Source organism: Scleropages formosus, chromosome 21 (assembly GCF_900964775.1).
Source record: "Scleropages formosus chromosome 21, fSclFor1.1, whole genome shotgun sequence".
NCBI lineage: Eukaryota > Metazoa > Chordata > Actinopteri > Osteoglossiformes > Osteoglossidae > Scleropages > Scleropages formosus.
The window spans coordinates 17367392-17389223 of record NC_041826.1 but is presented as its reverse complement, the minus strand read 5'-3'; the positions used below and the strand labels follow the sequence as shown (position 1 = coordinate 17389223).

The following is a 21832-nucleotide window of genomic DNA, read 5'->3' as shown; positions in this document are numbered from 1 at the left end:
ATGTTGAATACCATGCTTTCAACATCCTACATTGTTTTGGTACATCTGAATAGGCACTGATAAGATGAGTGTTGTATGACAAGACTTATTTTTTAAAATTAAAAAAAAAACAGCATTTTTAAGACTGAAGTTAAAATAGGAGTATCCTGGCAACTGTCTACTGAAAGCAGATTTTGGGACAATTTTGTACCATTTGGAATGTCTGACGAAAACATTCTTAAGATTAATATCTTAAGATTCGTTTTAAAATGACTTTAGAAAAACTTTCTTCTGTGAATCGTGAGATGGCACTAATGAGGCCAGCCCACCAAGACGGCTCCTTAAAAATGATGTTTCTCGGGCTGGCTCACCAGGGAGAGGGAGTGGACCCCATCCACCGGAAGGTGGAAGCCCATGCCAAGAGACTTCACCACCACCAAGATGTTGAAGAGATTTTCTCTGCAGAAGGACCAGAGGAGCAAATGAAAGATGTGCAAAGCCCACGCACCAACACATGCAGAAGATTCTTTGAAATGAACCCCTTTCAAATGAAAACTTCTTTGGCCAATTAAAATGCACTTAGAAAATCATTATGCTAGGAAACTAAAACATATAGAAATATAACACAAACAACAAATGATGAACTTTTAAGAAACTGTCCGCACTGTGTCAGCATGTCGTTTCATTTAATTTCATCATTATGCACTGCCCTGACAGAGGTCAACTTTACCTTTTGAGAACCTGTTGCAGGATTTTCAGGTGATTGACATTGAGCCACTGGACCCCTCCAGCAACAAGCACCGTTTGGGGCGAGTTCTCCAGAGGGCGAGTCCTGTGAGACACATGAAGGAGCTGGTGAGACGAAAGGCACCGAGGTGCACCCTGTCCCTCCCATCCTCCAGCAATAGTGAGGAGGGCGAGGAATCATACGAATGGCTGCTGGTCCACACCTTCGTATAAGCTGCTGCAGAGCCACCTCAAACGTGGGCCGTCGTTCCTTTTCCAGCCAAAACTGTGGGTAGTAGGAGTAACTGACAAGGGTACTGCCATTGTTGACATCGCGGTAGATGAGGGTGTCGTGAGCCTTGTCCCACTCCTCCAGCGTGCCGTTTACCCTCTCCATGAAATAATACATCATCCCACGGTTGGTGGAGTCACCGATGAACATCACCTGGACCGGGACCCCAGAAGTAAGTTCAGAACAAGACAATATAGCTTATGTGCTTATATGACCACCGTGGGTTTGCAGTCTCCTCTGGCTGTTCATTACTGCAATGTGAGCACAACAAGGTGACATCGGCAGCGCCGAATCCACTCAGACAGTCAAATGGCCTCTGAGAAGAGGTCAGCCGAACGACAGGGACGGTACAAACTTTCTCCGTGCTGAATGAGCACTGACAAATTCACTGTGTGTACTTTCGTAGTGTAGTTAGGGGCCCAAAAACACACATGCTGTTGCAACATTCCTGGGAGCCATATGCCACATGGATGCTTCTTCTGTTCTGGAGAGTTCTTCTGCTGGATTGTTGCTCTCATTAGCAACATGCCTTGAGCAGATGTAGGGTGGAGATATGAAATGGAGCCAGAGCGGGTCACGAGGATGCCTGTGACTTCAGGTGCTGGCAGCTCCGAGGACACTCATGTGGAACGTGTTAAACGTGACTCGATACCACAGAGGACACTACGGCCTCAGCTGCTTGGCTGCAAAGCGGCTGACCTTCGCCCTCCTCGGCGTGCGGAGCTGCAGCAGGAGACGGCTAACAGAATTAGACGAGCAACGCGGTCACGTGTTATGTCCCGGGAGCTGACAGTGACACTAGCTCGACACTCGGGATGCCATTCTATTTCACGGGCAATTAACTCGACAAGAACAAGGAAGCTGTGGTTTGTTGCTGTCAGAGAAAGTCGGAGAAAGAGGGCGGGCTGGCACCCAAACCACGGTCCCTCCCCACAGTGACTGTCTGCCGGACGCTCAAAATTGGGACGGATTTATGGGCAGTGAAAACCAGGCAGGAAATTAATCTTTTACTTTAAAGTCTGGATTCAAACAGTCATTCCAGGCATTTCATTGGAAACCCACGTTATTCCTGCATGTTTTCACAAAACGAATGAGCCCCGCATGTCCCTCGGGAGCAAAAGCCAAGGCCATTGGATCAGTCCCAGCGCTGTTCGAAGACGGAACATGTAGAGTTCCGCACTTATGTTACCGCTCATCACTCACAAAGAGAAGGGTTATGGTGCGGGAGAGCAGTCTGAGGAACAGCGTGATGCTGTCTCAGACATCATACTTATGTTCTGTCCCATCTTAAAAACATTCAGTATTTTTTCTTTATGTTGCTGCTGAGACTAATTTAACGAGAGATCGAGGCTGACTTGTTCCATACATTGCATAAATCTTTCCAGTCCCGTTCCAGCCAGGCGATAAGGGGATGAAAGACTGAAGCCATCTGAGCAAAGCTGACAAAGCCTTACTGACAACGAGCAGCCTTTTTCCCCATGACACCTTTGGTAATCCTCCCTCAACCATCCCTCGGTGAGGGGCAAGGCGAGAGAGACCCTTGTGTGCTCAAGAGCAGCTGGTCACACTGCTGTATCCCAGCACGTTAGAGTAGCCGCCGCACAGCATCATGAAAACCACAGGGCGGAAGGCATGAATCTTGCGCAGGTATTCGCAGCGAAAACTTCAAGGTTTTGGATGCCGTCCATTGTGTTGCAAATTCTAGTTTGAATACTGCTCTAAATCAAAAGCTCACCCGATTGCGTACAAGGACGCCGTGCATGTGGAAATCATTAGCCCACCTTGTCGGCAACATCCCCGCTGCCAGGACGTCAGATGGAAGCCGTGCATTCCACCCTTCGTGACTCAAAGAGGTCAAAACGCTGGAGTCCCACTGCACACCTTTAGGCTCCAGCTGGGACTCGTTTTAGACTGGACGCCGATTGGACAACGCTACACGACTGTGCCCGAATATTAACGCGGTGACCCCGACTTCCATCAGGTCGGCTGTTAGTCTGATGGTAGCCGTCTACGCAGCCGTGAGCCTCGGTGGCAACAGGTTCGCAAAATGAGTTGATTCTTCAGTGGAACGGAATAGCAATTCGGTTAGACACCACTTATAGCTGGAAAAGAAGGGGCAGGATTGGCCATGGCTGTAATCCCGTTTACTCTGACAAAACACAGAATAGCCTCAGCAAAGAAGCATCTGTTCAAAACCTGTCCCCGTGATGTCCGTATTCACGTGCAATTTATCCTGCCATTCACAAAAAACATCAGAGCAAAAAGTCCACGACAACCGTTTTCTCTTCCAAGTAGAGCAGTTAAGCGTTTTCTTCAGACCGGAGATCCGCAAGTCCCTCAGCACTCTGCGGGTTCTCCGAAATATATTTTTAGCATGTGCATCAGCCACGGTAGTCAGTCAGGAACTCTACTGTCACCTATTTGACCCATCTACTGTTCTGCTGACTGAGGCACATAAACTCCATTTCAGTACACACACACACACACACACACACACACACACACACACACACACACACAGTCTGAAACCGCTCATCCCAGGCGGAGTCGTGGCGAGCCGGAGCCGAACCCGGCGGCACAGGGCGCAAGGCTGGAGTGGGAGGGGACACACCAAAGGACGGGACGCCAGTCCATCACAAGGCACTCCAAGTGAGACTCGAGCCCCAGACCCACCAAAGAGCAGGACCCGGTCAAAGCTGCTACGCCACAGCACCCCCTCTCCTTTTCAGTAGTAAATATTCAATTCTATAAAACTTCACAAAGTGTGAGACACTTATCTTTAGTACACCACCTACGTAAGCGACTACACACATTTAAATGTTAGCTGTAACAAAACCAGTTCTCTGATCCAGAAACACGGGTTCACCTTACGCTCCTTCATGCACTTCTGCAGATGTGGTCCTTCCAACCGGGGGTAGTAGCAGTGGTGCGGTTGCCAGGACACCAGCCTCCAATCACAGGTTCTGTTGTCAGAGCAGCTCAGGCACGGAACCACCCAACGACCTGTGAAAAATCCGTTCCATTTTCTTATATTTGTAAAAATACGATGGAATACATGAATACGATGAAAAGTGCACGATGGTAGAGGTTTAATCAACTTGACTTGTTTTCAGTCCTGTGATGACTCCACTGCTGATGTGAGCCGGAGTCACGATTAACAACGGGTCAAGCTGTACGAGGTGACGACCTGCTCACCTCAGTGGGAGTGCAGCCCTCAGCTAGGGATCTGAGGGGCTTACTGTGGACTTTTGGTCAACGTAAAGTAAATCCCCTGTTGATCCCCAGCTGGGTATCTGACATTTCGTTTACGGCCAGAGGAACATGACATTTTGTTTTTTGAACGCCCCCCGAAAGATTCTTACTCTCTACATCGCTTGCTATTCATCTCTACCTGATTTCATACTCTAGTATGGCAGAAGTAAAGCAAAAAGATACATCAAATGTTCCTTTTATTTTGATAAGATCCTCTTAAATTGCTTGTGAGCCGATTCAAAGGGCTTATTATGTTGCGAGTGATCCTTAGAGAACATGCCAGGACCTCATCTTCCTGTCTCCATAGGAGTTCCATGGTTCTCGCCATCACACAGTTGTGTGTGAGACCACTGGGCTCTCTTCTCTGGACTGCGATTTTAGGAATATTTAGTGAAATTCTCAGTCCACTCACAAGACTTCTCCACCAGGCAAACTCCATCAAGGTTCAACAGGGACAATTAGAGCAGACATGTTTATGTGCATTCAGGAGGTGTGACACACCTGGGGCATCTCCGGACATGCAAGGCCTCATGGAAGCCTGCAGATCTCCTGAAGAAGCAGCTTGCGATATAGGCTCCAAGCCACAGGGCAAACGAGGCTGAACCACAAGGCCACAATCCTGCAGAGACAGAGAGAGCAGTTGGATGGATCCACAGCTTCCTCCTCTTTTATTTGACAAAAGGAACAGAACAGAGTTGGGTTGCATTATCGGAGAGCTGCGTCCTTCAAACGACTGAGCACTAGAGTTCCACCAGCAGAGTGTGGCAAACAGGACGACGATGATGACAAATGTAGATCTCGTACTTGGTGCACACGCATGCTACCATGGTATGAAAATTTGCCCAAGTTGCTCATAATTTCTTGGCCCAAAAAAGTGAAAGAGCACTACATGCACCTCTACTGATACCTAGCAAAAAAGGAAAACCGCAGCAGATGATGATTGCTCTGTAATTAACAATCTTCCTTCAGTTCCTGTTCTAATGGAACCCGAGCCTCAATCCTGAGGGAAGAGAGTTCTCCCTATTGCCGACATGCCCCTGCGGTGAAGGGTTTGTAATGGATCCATCTCATACACTTAATTTGGACTGATTTACATTTCCTACTTGGTATCAAATTTCAAAAGGCTGATTAATGTACCTTTGACTTTTCCCCCCAGATGGTTTTGTTGGACATTTTTTCCCCTTACTATAACAACCATCTTGTTTATGCAAATATGGAACCTAGGGACAATGCATGGGTTCTCTTTGTCGGTGTGTCTGCATGTCTTCTGTAGTGCCTCTGGTGGGGGTTTACGTAGGGACAGCGTTTGATGTCTGGGTCAGACGTACCCGACAAGACTGATGATGGCAGGGAAACAAGTGGTCCAATGGGGAGTCTGGAGGTCTGGGCTCTCCAGCGAAGAGGGCTTTTGGCGGCGCTACTGAAACTTCACACCTTCGTTTGAAAAGTCCCCCCGGCCCCGCCTATTCTCTCGACACTTTGCGCAGGGGCTTCGCGTGGTTCTGGCACATTCCACACTCCGCTGAGACCCACTCACGACAAAGTGACACAAGACAACTTAACAGGGATTTTCTTGTTCGTACCTGCACACAGCGTGCGAGTATAAATATTGGACAGCTTTGGATTTTGAAAATGCCGGTCCAACGCAGCTGCCAGAGCTCATCTACGGAAGCGCTGCGGCCCTTTCTTCTGCTGGATTTTTATTGCGTCTCAGAAGTGCAAGAAGAATAAAGGGAGTTCGCACCTTAAAAATGTAGCAACTTTTCTTAATTTCTTTCTCAAAAAATAACCTACAGTAGCCGTCAGATTTATTCACAATGAATTCCTACATTTCACCTCCTCTAACTTTTAAAATGTTATTTAAAAATTTTCTTCAAAATAACTGCAACTATGTAGCTTTCCAAAAGAAAAAAAAATATACAAATTTCATTTACAACTGAACAACTCTGTTGTTCGATAATGCACACCTGAGCAGAGTGGTGAGGATGCGATCAATGGAAAATGGGGGGGGGGGGGGGGGGGGGGGGTGTGTGTGTGTGTGTGTGTGTGTGTGAGAGACCTAGTCTTTTTTTTTTTTTTTTTTACACTGTAATGAAGATGCAATTCCTGAACCCTGTGCCTGACCTGCTGTCAACCCCACAACCTGCAAAGAGCCGTTTGACTCAGTTTCAACACCCTCCGTCCAAGAGCAACACAGCCCTAATCTCCCATGATCAAAGACCAGCTCTAAACTCCTCTGATAAAAGATCTGAATAATCCAGCTAACACCTACATTATATGATGGCTTTGGTCACTGCGGTCATTTTTAAGGTATTGCTGGTCCTTCTGGAGCTGAAACAGAAAGTTCTGCCCTCCACGCAATAGAGCCTCTCCAAAAAGTTCCTCCAAGTCATAAATCTGAATTTCTCTTTGGAGGAGGTTGTGATTTTGATGTGGTGTAATGAGACTGAAGTAACAGGTTTAAAAACATTTGCCAAAATGCACACGAAAATAAAAGTGGAATGTATTGTGTGTAAACTGACCAGTTACAGCAGTGACACCACAGAAAAAGGGTCCTGTAAATGCAATGAGACAAATTGGTTGAATGGGGGGGGGGGGGGGGAATTAGTGGAAAAGATTAACAGGTTGCATGAAAAAGTAACATTCATCTCCTCCCAGGCTCTGAGAGCAAGGTTTTCACACAGGATTTCATAGAGGATGTAGTTTAATAAAGGGCATTTTGACATGACAATTGAATAAAAATTTCTGTATGTCGTCTTCATTTTGATTGACATATCCTCAGGCACATATGTGGGCTGAACCTAAGCAGCGTCCTTCGCATGCAGTGAGCGTCGCACCAAGTAGCTCAGGAGCACAGGCTGTCTTTACGAAAGAAACTGATCTGCAAACTAAAATTTCCACATTCATTCTGATGTGCATTATGTATTTTTTTTAAAAAAAAAAAAAAACCCTATCTGACTTTTTCAAAAGATGAAACTCAAGCAGCTGTTAACCATTTCTCCTCATTTCCCCCAAAAGAAACAAAAAAAAAAACCTGTAAAATATTTACAGAACTAATAAATCTTCTAATTCTTTGTTCTTATAAATTTTGCCATTATCCAGAAACATCCTGCATTATTTAGCTGCTCACATGCAAAAAATTGTTTTGGCAAAAACGTCTGCAGTCTGGCAAGTTTACGTGAAATTGTTAGTTGCTGACCGTCACATTATAGTTCTTGTTTTTTCTTCCACGTAACCTTTCTGTTGCAATAAGATACCCATCAAATGCACTGCAACCCATCTCATTAGAGCAACCACGTGTTTATAACAAAGGCTTGAATTATTTATTTCTAACTTCAAGAAATATATTTGATCAAATAGAAAACTTGTCTATCCATTTTTTTTTTTTTTTATTATAAATGTCCACAAATAACTGCTAGGAATTAGCCAAATACAAATATTATCATGCTACCTGGTAATATTTACACATTTCCCTGTAAACAGTAACATTAGATGGTTTACAAAAGAAGATATTTTGGGGCTGCTACATTGATATTAATTTTACTATTGGCTTTGGAAATTATTTAATTGTAAACAATATTAAATAAATGAAAATAAATGGATAAATTAAAATAGTTGAAAATCAATAAATATATATCAAATGAACTACAAGAATTTTTACTACAGAAGGACCCCTTTGTGACCTGAACCAATAACCCTGTGGCCCTAGTTCTTAAGTGGTATGCTACCAGCTGTCATTACTGGTACAAATAAGAAGCACTTCTCAGCATTCCTTGACCACTGAGAGGTAAGCAAATTGGCTAAGAGCTTGTGGATTTACACAGTGATTTCTTAAACAAGTAGGAGTTGACAGTCTCCTTTTCAAAGCGTCTTAATGTCATTGTGCTACGAAAAACTAAAGTAAAACTTGACTACTTCAAAGAGAAATCTTCTAGTAGGGAGTGTTATGGTTTTGTGGGATACCAGCTGATTACAGGTGATGCTGAGTCCCATTACCAGTAAACCGTATTAGCTCTTCCTGGCATTGCTGTCTCAGTGCCCATGAGACTGGCTCTCACCAGGACATCCTACTTCCTCTTCTTCTTTACTGACCACACCACAACTTCTCCTCGCATCTCTGCCTGCTCTCGCTCAGTCGCTCTTTCCTCTGATATCATGCAAGTATGGCCAATCAACAAATAAACGTTGACAGTACTTGCAATTGCATACTGTGTTCCTTTAACCAAAAGCAAATTTAAAGCAAATGCAATGACTCTAAGCAAAAGCAGGCTTTGGTTAATTCCATACAAATCTGGAGAAACAAAAAGGGCTGTCGTCCACAAACATATTTAATCCCACCAAGATCCCCAAAAACCCAGCTTTAACACATTAATTACATAAATGTACTGTGATAAGCCTGGAGACCACCGAGGACGGATTTGAGCTCGGAAAATTTTTTTATTTCCCTTTTATTCACCCTTCAGTTGGAAAAGTTAAAAAATAAAAAATACCAAAGACCGTCACGCACAGATAATATATATCACAGAGCTGTCTACAGTCAGGCGCTGAAACGAATCCCAGTAAAAACCAACCGTGGGGAGAAAACAACACTAACATGGATGGCTGCAATTCACACACACATTTTCAGAACCGCTTGTCCCATACGGGGTCGCGGGGAACCGGAGCCTACCCGGCAACACAGGGCGTAAGGCCGGAGGGGGGAGGGAACACACCCAGGACGGGACGCCAGTCCGTCGCAAGGCACCCCAAGCGGGACTCGAACCCCAGACCCACCGGAGAGCAGGACTGTGGTTCAACCCACTGCGCCACCGCACCCCCACGGCTGCAATTCATTGTCAAGCAAAACCGAAAAACAAAAGTACATCTTTCGCCTCTTTTGAAGTCATGAAACAGTGCATTTCAAATGAACCCTAAGGCTTAGTGATACACAGACACACTGATGCACCTTCCACATCTCTGAATGCGCGCGCGCGCGCGCACACACACACACACACACACACACACACACACACACACACACACACACACACACACACACACACACACACACACACACACACACACACACACACACACACACACACACACACACAGCCTACCTCCACATTCAGCATAAGAGCATAATGCCTTGTCAGCTACGAAAAAACTGTTGCCATTAAATGCCCTGTGTAATTCTCAGGTAGCTTGTGATCTGGAATCCACAGCAGTGGTAAAGAAATAATTGTGCTAAAAGTGTGGTGAAGGTCAACTTGCAAGCAAATCAGGGAGAAAGCAGCCCTCAGTCGCTAAGGGGAATGGACAGTTAGTTAACAGCAAGGAATGCACCGAACTAAGGGCACTTACTGGGAATCTAAAGCCAGAACATCGCAAGGAGCGACACCAACGGAATCTGGACTTACAGCATAAAGCAGATACATGTCCTGCAGTCTCTGGAAGGAGCCTTTGCATCTGTGCAATGGTGTTTAAACATTACAACCAACATTAAAAACCTCATGGAAACAGACAAAAGGAGCTCACGACCAAAACTTCAGCATTTCATATCCCAGAAGTTACTCCTGAGTAGGGACTGGATCCAGAATTGCTCCAGGAAAATATAGAGTATAATCTATGTTGCTTTGGCTAAAGACATCCAGCATGAAGCAGAAGTTTCAAATGAAATTTTCAAATTTTGTTAATCAAATGTGATTTATTCTTAAATATCTGCAAAGGGTAACATCCTCAAAATTACTTTTTTTTTTTTCTTCTTAAAAGAGAAAAGTCATTTTTATACCTAATAACAGCTTGTAGGTCTGCGTCAGGTCCCATGGTGCACACCTTTTTATCTTATAAATTTATTGCCAAGACACTGGAATGGATGGTGGAAGGGGGTCGATTTTTAACTTTCCGTGGATAATATAATTTGTATGCATCGCTTGTATACACCTTTACTAGACAACAGCCCTGGAGCGTACAAACATCTACAAAACCACACTGACAGATTGCATTACAATCTGCTGAGCAGCACAGACTGAGCAACTTTCCTCACACTTTAACCGCAAGATCAGACAGGCCAAGTTTCTGATGCACAGCTCTCATTATAGTTTCCAGAAACAGGGCCCAGTCCTTTTGGTTTAAACCTTCTACTGCTCTAAATGAGCCACAAGAGAACTTCCACTAGACTGAAACACTATCTAAATCTTGCATTACCTACGTTTGCCTAGTTAGAAAAACAGCCCTGCACCATTACTGACGTGTAGGTGTGGCGACCACAGCTGTTGTATGTCAAAGGGTTTGAAAGGCCAATTGAAAACACAGCCTCATCTAACATCTCTGTGGGTTCAGGCCTGGTCCGCCATTCCGAATCTTCTTCCAGAGGTCACATTTGATATGTAGATCTCTGTGGGTTTGCCACTGCTGCCAGCTCTCCAGAAAAGAAATTTATCCTCAAAAAGTAACCCAAAGTCAACCGGAACAATTGGACCCCTGTGTGTAACCCTAACCCCTAACCCAAGCTTTGCATACTATGCAACAAGCAAGCAAGCAGTTGACCCTACATGGAGAAAATGAGTGTTGAAACATTTTTTTTGCACAGACAGACCTGCACACAGTGACATTTTGTCATTTAGTGGTGGCTTTCCTCCAGAACAACATGGAACTCATGGCAAAAGGAGCTTTTCATAACATACAAAGAGACACAGATGTGAATTCTAAAAGAGGTCAGTTTATCTAATGTCAAACTGCACAACAGAGAGCTGCTATGAAACCACGCCCTCCATATTCAGAGCTGGTACACCCCCACCACGTAATGGGAAGAAGAGCAACACTTTCTCAGTCAGCAACAGCCTGAAGGGTACAGAACTTGCGCTCAACGGTAAACTGGGTTTCAGAACAAAGATGTGCTTCCAATAAGTCATCGGAAAGACCAGGAGGCTCTGGCCACTTTAGTAAAAGATCAGAATAGGGTCAGAGAAAAGCGTCTGGTCATGCCTCATCCGCAGCAGCCTACTGTATTGTTCCCTCTAACAGAATTTGCATCCTGGAGAGAAAAAAAAAAAAAAAAAAAAATCACCGAAACCATGGTCCTTATTAATGCAGTAAGGGAGGAGCCGGTTGGGAAAGCACGGGAATAATCACTCGAGACCAGTGACTCTCAAATCCTGGGGGACCACTGTAACTGCTTGTTTGTGTCCCCACCAGGCACTAATCTCTGAATTTTCATGGAGCTCTTATGAAATCAAGATCTGGGTGTAACAGCTGCAGAAAGAAGCTACAGAATTTTGACAAACATTATAGATAGGTTTGTGTGAATTAAATTTGAAATGTTATCTTAATTTCAATTAATTCACTCTGTGCACCTTACTATTGTATTTGGGCAATCTAAATACCTTACATTTCAGTTTTTTTTTGGCCATTACAGGCACACCAGGAGTTGAGGGGAATAAACAGGTCAAGGGCTTAAGACCCTCTGCTTTATACTGCAAGCATTAGTGGGAGTTTAACAAATCCCAATGGAGAAAACAGGGACGTCGCTGGAACAACAACACGTAAATATCTCTTGGAGAGAGATCTCTTAACTGAGGAATTGTAAATAAAACACCAGACAGACTACGGAGGGCTCCAGGTACTCCAGCGCAAGTATAATTTAACTTCTGACTGGAAGAAACAGATTTCTTTGCAAGACCTCATCAGTGAGGGCAACGTCAATGGCAGGCGCTGCAAGGGTAACATGCGTTGGCTGCAAAATAACTGGTGTATTTTTTTTTTTTTTTTTTTTTTTTTTTACAAGCAAGGGTTACTACATCTGTCTGTCTTTCATGTTAGAATAATTAGAGCCTGTGGAACACTTGCTTCTCGCTGCTCTTCTGTGTTCCTACTCAAATCCTGCATCATGTGGCATGCTTAGAGAGCTAGAATAAGGAACCTTATACTGCCCAGCCACTGCTAAAAGCTCTGACCTGTAGAAAACTGGTGAAAGCTGACATTAGACAATATGCTCAGATCCACCGTCTAATATTACGCTATAAAATCAGACATTATGCTGATAAACTAACGGGCTTGTCATCAAGAGCCATTAGAGCTTTAACTTTGCACTTCAGGGCCCGAGGTTTGAATCCTGGTTCTGCTGTAGTATCCTTGACAAAAGGTACTGACCCTGAACTGCTCCAGTGAAAATTACTCAGCTGTCTAAACTGGCCCACAACACTTAGTAGTTTAGTGTAAAAACCTAGCATTATAAGTTCTTTTGGAGAAAAGCATCAGATTTATATAAAAAAAAATACATTTTCCCCACACTGCGCCTATCAAATCTGGAAATAATTACCCAAAGTAAGGTTTACACGTCACTGAGATTAGAGTTCAGGCACGTAAATTTACGACTCTCACATAAAAGATTGTGACAGTGGAGACTGGTTCTAGCTCCAGTTCAGCGGATTCGTTTTTGTGTTCTGCTGAGTGCTTGTGATTCTAACAAATCTGAGTCTGGTGTCTATAAAGCTGCTTGTCTGGAGGGCCGGGGGATAAAAGACCGACACTCCTACCCCCCTACCCCACATTACACCAATGAAACATGCATTTTTTTCCCCCCACAAATGTGAGGGTGGTCCCCCTCTGAGGGGGCTTACTGGTGCTCTATTGCACAGCTCTCCTATAAACACCATTTATAGGGCACTCAGCCTGTACCTTTAGTGGAGCAGGATGTTCGGAGCACGTTTGTTGTGGAAACTTTTTTTCAAGCTAACGAAACAAAATAAATGCACTAATGCAATAATCTAGCCCTCGTTTTATCGCAGTCATGCTTTTAATGAAGAACGTTTCAGTGGCGTGTGCTTGGATTATGCTCACTGGTGGAGACCTCTACAGAACCACACAAATATTTCACTCGCACAGTGAGAACGTGAGGTTTATACCAAAGGAAAGGAAAATCAATAAAATGCACCCTCTCTTTACTCCAAGGGTATACAAATCCCCCCTTTGAACTGCTCCTGTTCATCTGTGTTGTGTTACACGTCACTTGTCACCCCGGAGTGTAAAAATATGTTTCTTTGTTCTTGCTGAGAATATTAATACCACAGAGACTGCTGTTACACTTTGGAGGGAAACAGTTCTCCAGTGAAACGTGTTTCACAGCTTGTGCATCCTGTCATCATGCCTTCACTTTGCCCAAAATATGGGTCACTGGACCAGGACACACACTGTTGGCTGACATGGAGCTTGATTTAAAAAAAAAAAAAAAAAAAAAAAAAAAAAAAAAAAAAAAAAAAAAGCACAAAAACGAAAACAGATTTCACCGTCTTCAGAACGCCAGATTCTTTTTCTGTGCTACGAATGACTGACTTACAAACCTTTTCAGCTTCACTTCTCCACGTTCTCTCGATACTTAATTATTCCCTTTAACTCACTTTCAATAACCGCATGCCCTGGCAAGGGTCTCGGTGGTCCAGAGCTTATCCTGCAATCACTGGAAGTAGGGCAAGAGGGGTATTTTCCCCCGGATGCGGTGCCAGTTTATCAGAGGGTTTCGACATGCGCTGATATTTACACAGAGTTAGACATGATTTCAGAGGGTCCAGTTAATCTGAACTCCATGTCCTTGGGAGCAAATGCCTGCAGAAACAGGGAGAACATGCAGACACCACACATACTGAGCTGAGAAGGTGCTGCGAGGCAGGGGTAGCAGTGCTACCCACCAAGCCACTATGCCTGTTCACATTCAGCGGGTCATTTTTACTTAAATGACCACAAGTGGTGGTAGCTCAGGGATATATTATATTAAAACTATATTAGTAGTTCATCTTAAACAGGCTTTATTTAATACTACTGAGAGTTATAAACTCCCACCCTCACGGTCCAGTGGAACCAATTAACCATTTCAGACTGTCTTTATTCCAACGTGTATTCACTGGACAGACACACATAACCCACTTGCTGAGCTCTGTATAAATATAGCAAGATTTCCAAAATCAAATAATGTTTCATGTGTGACAGAAGAATTTTTGAATGCACTCTTGTAAATACTTTCTTCTTCACTGCATTCCCCTCTCTTCAACAAACAGGGTTTATCCTATTTGATGCCCTATAGACAGTCATGCTGGAAACAAGTACCACAGAGGTGTTGTCCCCACAATGCTCATCTTGCTCACCTCTCTCACTTTCTGCACTCTCTGGTTACATGACTTTGGAGCTAATCCTCATCTGAGCAGACAGACTTCAAACGGCCTGACTCCAAGTCACGAGTTGCCTCTAGGCCGCCTAATAATCATCTAAATTATAGCCTGGACCTTGATGGACAGGACAGGCCTGCAGCACTGTACTCTTGGCTGATGTGTGTGCTTTAATGTTAAAGTGAGGGGCATTGCATCTTCCTTGCGTTTTCTACGGACTGATCAGTGTGATGAAGGAGCGGCATCAGGGTACTGTCTCAGTGCGGCATGACTTGCCAGACGGTAGCCTCGACAATGTCCTTGCCTCAGTGGCTCTATAAATCTGATCAAAGCCCCGACGAGATGGCAGAGGGGAGTAAAGCAAGAAAAATCATGGGACAGCAGACAAAATGCAGGAGACAGAACACTGAAAAAATGTTTGAAGCATAAAAATGTTTTTTCTTCAGCCTTACACTTCAACCCTTCCTCTCTTGATGGAAGAACCTCTAAATTTAGATCAGCCAAAAGTGAAACTGGTAATCCGCTCATTTTTTTTTTTTTTCCTGGTCCAAATTTTCCAGGCAGCATTAAAGCCTTACTAATTCATATTAGTTTAAATATTAAAAACAACAGCTTCCAATGGCCTCTGGTCTGTAATACATTCAATGTACAGGCAGTCCCCGGATTACACACGAGTTCCGTTCCTAAATCTGTCCAAGTCAAATTTGCACACAAGTCAGAACAGTTAGGAATGGTTCACATCCAACGTCAGTTAGTTAAATGTTCGTCTTAGTATATAGTGTATCTTTCTATGCATAAAAAAAAAAAAAAAAAACATTAAAGAAACACTTCCAGATACACTAAAACATCTTTAACATAATACAGGAATTTGTAACAATAATGATAATGACAATACAATTTCAATAATGATCGTTTTAATTTCTTTGATGCATCGCCATCACTTGCATCACATTTAACGCTTTGGTGCCATGGTTTCGAGGGTAATAACAAAAAAAGGCCAAATACAGTAACACACGAGACACTTAACAACAATATGGCCTGACTGAAAAGAACGAAGGCTTTGTCCTACCTCGGGCTCACGCGCCCGCGAGCCGATGAACCGCTGTAGATGCGCAATGTTTTGATGCGCGTCACAAAGTAGACCCAGTTTGTTCTTACAAACCATTGTATGCAACTCACATTTTTAATATAATAAGCTTTACGGGGGGGTGGTTTGTAACTACGGGTTGTACGTAAGTCGGACGTTCGTAATCCGGGGACTGCCTCTACTAAATTTTGATATAAATCTAAGCACAACATAAAATTCATCCCAAGCAGGATTACACCGGCAATAATACCATTTTAATGAGAACTGTTCCAAACTGCAATGGTCAGAAAAGCAGCCTTTGTTAGAATTAACAGATGCACTTCTCTGCCAAAACAGCTGAGGGCAAGTCACATTTGTGGGTCAACGGCTCGACGGTCTTCAGTCGCAAAAGACTCGCAAGAATTCACAGCTGTGAGACTTCAAAAACAACGGCTTGAATTAGGCTTTCTTGTCAGTGCGATCGTAAGTATTAAATAAGTGCATAACAGCAGGGACATGGAACCGGGGAACTTCTCAAATTTGTCTGATAACGAGCTGCCACCTGACAAACACGAGCCACACCACACGGGAGAGCACGTTCCAAGTTCCACCGCTGCAATGATGCAGCCACCCATAACGCCTTTCATCAAGCCATCTGGAAGTTTCCGGCCTCCCGCAGCCCTCGTCGGATCGGACTGAGCACTCGAGCATCCGTGCAGACGGCGCGTCGGCAGCATCGGCACCTATGCAACGTTTTGTTGCAGCGCTTCACACGGAGACGCTGGTAGAGAGGCAAGGGCACTTCCTCACCGAAAGTGGGAGCGACGACCTGTAACTCGCTGCACTGAAACTCGCACCATGGATTTCTGAAATTGGAAACAGCTGCTTGTGTATGTCTGTTCTCTTTTTCTTGTTATAGAGAATCATCTCTGTGGTTTGCATTTTGCTTCAAAACATCCATTATCAGATAAAATTAGGGAGAGATATTTACATAGCCATGAATTGTGGGGGACATTTCAGGGAGTTGGCTGAAAACATGTGCCAAGTTCTTCTTAAGCAAAACTACAACCGGGCATCTGAAGAACAATATTACATCTGAGGAAACTTCTTACCGGTCCTCAAAAAGGGTGTTTTACTAACAATATAGATTCCTATGAAATGAATTAACTTGCCTGTCTAAGTAGTGAGACATGCATGCAGAAGTGACTGCAAATATGAGAAAAGGTCATTTGGAATTCTGCACTTCTGTTCCAGTGTTTTTTTATTTTTTTATTTTTTATTTTTTTTAAGTATGGTATTACACAGTCCTGCTGTTTTAACCTTTACAAAGAAATATCCCTAGCCATTTCCCCTATTCTGGGGCTTATATAGCTAAATTCCTCCATAGGGTAAAATCATTAACTTCTCTCCATGAGTTCACATAACGGTTAGCCCAGATATGGAAAAAACTACACATGTATGAATACATCACTGCAACACAGAGTAGATGCTGATTTGGAATAACAGTTCCTACCATGACACACTTTAAAAGATGTTCAGAATGAGCAAACAAAAAATTTCTATGTCACAGATAAAGTAAGCATAAGTGGTATGTATCTGTAACCAATAAACACTGATGTTATTATGTAGCAGGAACTCACAAATCGCATTTGAAAGCGCACGGAGGGTTTTCCTCGGGGGGACTAAAAGCAGAAGTTAAACTTGGGCCTTAATGCTTTGGAAGTGGCGACAACGAGAAAACAAAAAAGATAGGACCTGACAGGGGAAGCTGATGAAACGGCTGAATAAGCAGTAGAAGACCCAGTTCATAAGAGGGAGAGTCAAACCTTTCATAGGTTTTCCCATCTGATCCGCTGCAATCACCAGCAGGAAGAGTGTGTGTGCTCCCCCCCATCCAGCTACAGCCAAGAGAAACCCTCTGAACATGACCACACACAATGATGACAGGCACGCCGACCTGTCCTTAGATAAAACAGAGCAAAAGGCTAGATATTATTGAGCACACGCTATGTCTGGGACCTCAGAACAGTTAGAGGGCAGAAAGTGCCAACAATAACATCACATCAGGCCTCTTCCTGACACCACAGGAAGCCAAAAACTTGTTGAACTGAGTTCTAAGTTTCCATTCTCAAAAGGTGTGCACCACTAAGGAGTTCTGCTGCAACTGTAAAAACAAGGTACATTTCCACACAGAAGAAAGGAAACAGACCTAGTGTCGCCTCACAGCAGACAACATGCCTGCCATTCAAAGCATGGACCTTCTAATTCCTCAGGCAGAACGAGGCGCCAGCACTGAAAGCGCTAACACAAAGTGAGAATGAAACGGTCATGTTCAAGTGGGGGAGGCGAGGAAAAACAGAAGAACTTAACGTCTAAGTGAGCAAGAAGGAGAGGCAAGACAACAGTGGAATGAAACGAAACAACGCTAGAATCGAGCATTCCTTACCAATGCTTCAATCCATCCATTCATGTGTTCCTCTTTCCATATCTCCCTCCACGGAAATTAAAGACCAGCTTCAAAGTCGCAGAGGAACTGGGCTTTGAGGTGGCCATCACCAGTCACTTCATACAGGAGAAACTCCATGCCGTTTTCTCACTGAGTTACACAAGTTCACACATCAGGTCTTCAAAGTGCTTCATCACTGGACTAAGTCAGGACCATAATTCATTCAAGACAAAGCATGTGTAGAACACACACAAAATAATTTATAGCCTTGTCTACGTGATACACTTATACGGATGAAGCAGAAGCCCATTCTTCTCTCCTCTGGGTTCCCTTCAGTGGGGAAGAAAAAAAAAAGAAGGCTGGGGCTGACCTCTAGAGAACCATCCTTCTGGGCCTGTCTGAGGAACCTCAGGGCTTTGCCCCAGGTCCTTGTAGCTCATATCCGGCTCCATGCTGGGCAACAAGACAATTCACACAATTATCTCCAGCGTACGGCGCTTCGTCGATCCCATGTCTGGCCTCACATTGTCTATGGGGAATGCAGAGTCCCTTGCAGGAACCAGGCATGAGAATGAGGCGATTACATCCAAAACCACTCCAGAACCCTGTCTGGGATCCACATCAGCCCAACTCCACACCCTACACACAATTTAAATGCACATTTGTCCCATTACTCTGGTACCACTGCCTAGAGAGCTATCGCTCTGGTATTACTATCAAGGCAGACACTGGTGCAGTACTAGTAAGACCCTGCGGGTGTGGAGTGCATATTATTACTACAACCAACTGGACAGACAACTGATTTATGAGCAAAATGTCCAACTATCAGTATTTTACAGTTCTGTTCCTGGGATCTGACAACGGCAGTCACATACGAATAAGCAATGCTACTAAGGCTGTTCTTCGTTTACTTTTCATCCTAATTCAGGTTCCCTGTCTGCTCTCTCATAAATACGAGCAATCACAGCAACACACACTGGGCCTGATGGAACCCTTTAGTACATCAGAACCGTTCAGTGGGGACAGAAAGGAACTGTGGGTACTGGATCTCACAGTGGAAAATTAACCACTATTGCCAGCAGGCTTGTGACTGTAGCCTCTAGCTGTGCAAAAAAGGCAGCAGTATTGAACATTAATTTCTTAATTATAACCGATACAATGAAGTTGCATATCACTCCGATCAGCCCATGTGAAAATGAGCTGTGACGAAAACATATTTGCAGGGGAATGTAGGAACCGAAAATACATACCGGAACGACCAAATGAGATCTTATCAAGACAAACAGGTTTTATACTTGTTGCAGCTCAGCTCATAACTGCTCCGTCTTGACTTGGATTTTGACGGAATGAGGCAAATCACATCAAAAGGAACAAGACAGCTGAAAACTCAGCATCAATTTCCCAGTTGTGTTTAAATCAAACGAAATTTTAGAACATCTTTAGATGCCTATGCCAACATTCACTTACAGTCACTGTCAATTACTGCTTATCCAATACAGGATGACAGTGGTCTGCAGCCTATCGAGGAAACATAGGGTGCAAGGATAGGCGGGGTGCTCCCTGCTTGGAATGTGTGTGTGTGTTTGAGCGTGCTTCCAGGGTAGCCTCACAATTATTTGATTATATTTAAACAAAAACAGAACAAAATGCAGTCATACCCCCACACATGCCTAACTGTTATGAGACACTGACTTGAAGAGTTTCATTTGAATACCATTAATACATTTTGCCTTATGAGGCATTTCTTTTTTATGACTTGCTGATAGCTGAGTACCATGAGACATTAACTTTTATTCATTCAGAAGATGCTTTTCCCAAAATGAATGAGTATTAACTAAACTTTAGCAGACAAGGTGACTTACAGTATTAGCTACACTACAATAAATGCCCTACAATCAATCATTCAGCTGTGCATCACAGCAATGAAAAAACACACACACACACACACACACACACACGGATGGAAGTGCCGTCAAGTTAGTCCAACTCATAGCAACCATGATTTCCAGCGTCAGGGAGGAATGGAAGTGGTTTGCCTCTGCTTCCTTCTGCATGTCTAGGGGTGCAAACGCAAGGAGAAACAAGAAAACTTCACACACACACACACACACACACACACACACACACACACACACACTGAGCTGGATTTGGACCCCACGTCCACCGAGCAGTGCAGGAGCTGTGAGGCCCTGCTTTACCTGCTGTGCCACCATGTCTCACATACCATACATATACACACAGAAAATGCTCAGTTTGAGTAATTTACAGTTACCAGTTTGCTCAAAACGCACCTCTTTGGACTGTGGGAGGAAATCCACACCAACACGGGGAGATCAAACAAACTCCACACAGAGCAGAGCGAGCATGGATCAAACCCACGTGGAATCGCACCGCTCGGGCACCGTGAGGCCGTAGAAACAGCTGAAATTCATGAAACGGTGAACCTAAGTCGTGTCTCCTAGAGAAGACTTCACGAATTATGTCATGTTCCCGGAGAAGACTTTTATTCAGGTCACGCGTAGTGAAAAGACTCAATCTGTGGGCGTTCCAAAGAACATATACAAACACGTGCCTCGTTCCACCCATCATCGGAGGAAACCACAAGGCATGACACACGCGTCTTCCATCAATGTTCTGACGAAGCTCTGCCAGCGCTATGACATCTCTCTCAGCTTGGAGGAGATCTGCAGAAGAGGGCTGAAGATCCACATTACTGAGCTTTTCATTAGCTGCCAAGTCTAGGTAAACACAGTAAAATCAGAAAGACTGAGTCCTAAGCAAGTGGTTTTTTTTTTTTTTTTAAAAAGCTCACCTTTGTTTTTTTTCCAGAGCAACAACAAGCTTTTACAGTCAAGGGAATGTATGAACAAAGTGCCTCTGGAGGCCATATACCTTCAGGTCTAACCCAGGCACCAGCTTCCATGCAGACACCATGCACCGCAGCGTTTTGATCTGTGGTATCAGTTTACACTGAAACCTGAATACGCAAACAGAGACTTCGGATGAAAGAGAAGAGGAATGCGGGTGGGGATCTTGCTAGGCTACAGCTTAGCTCGCGCCGTGTGAGCAGCCTAGGCTGCCGCTAAAGATATTACACCCCAGCACCGGAGGTCGGTGGTTTTGCCGGGTAGCGCGTGCGTTTGTACGCACGGAGACATCCGCAGCCTGTTGATCCCAGGCGCTGTTCACATTCATCCCTTTACTGCAGCGACAGGTGTTACCCCTTTGAAGTGCGGGGATTCTGCGCGCGTGTTGGGGGACACCAGCTCCGGGGCTGATGTAAATTACCGAGCTCCTCCTGGGCTGGCCCCGAAGCCTGTCCGTAGTGACGCAGACGTCCCCTTGAATACAAAGAGCAATTCACAGATGCACAGACACCTTCCGCAGTGCCACCGCAGGGAATCGCACCAGCACACAGAACACCGAGGCCGCATAGCTCACATTCCAGCTACAGAGTTACCAATTAGGCCTCAATAGGCCTGATTCAGACCTATATATAGTCTTGGACGTGGTCTGGACAGCCGCTGTGCGCAGGGTGCATCTGTCCTTAACATTACACAGTTCCAGCTGGCTGCACAGACGTAGGGGTCACGGGTCACTCAGCGGGACATATCATGAGCCTCCATGTGGCTGCTATTGTGTGCCCAGGGGGCCTGTGGCATTGTGGGTAGAGAAGGCAATGGGTGGTTTACCACTAATACCAAAAGACGAGAAGAAAAGGAAGGAAGAGGAAGCCAAATGAGAAAACATGCTGTGTTGAGCCAGATACACATAAAGGTGGTTGCGGGGCCATCCGATCTAGATGTGTTTCTGGGAGAAAAACCATTTCAGATGCACTCTGGACAACAGTGACAGCTCCAGGGCCATTTGCAAATGGTTGCAAATTATACGCAATTTTCTCACAATAAACACATCATTATTTATTTTAATTG

At 44.4% G+C, this 21832-nt stretch overlaps 1 protein-coding gene across 1 annotated transcript in view; it reads right to left on the bottom strand.

Moving 5' to 3' along the window:
- cped1 (cadherin-like and PC-esterase domain containing 1) overlaps positions 1–21832 on the bottom strand; it is a 50633-nt gene that overhangs the window by 2082 nt on the left and 26719 nt on the right. Inside the window, exons 16-20 of the mRNA XM_018729775.2 lie at positions 4751–4868; positions 3864–4000; positions 930–1150; positions 710–811; positions 351–438 (exon numbers count right to left, since the gene is read on the bottom strand). Of these exons, the coding sequence (XP_018585291.1) occupies positions 351–438; positions 710–811; positions 930–1150; positions 3864–4000; positions 4751–4868 (666 nt within the window). The remainder of the gene's footprint in view (positions 1–350; positions 439–709; positions 812–929; positions 1151–3863; positions 4001–4750; positions 4869–21832) is intronic.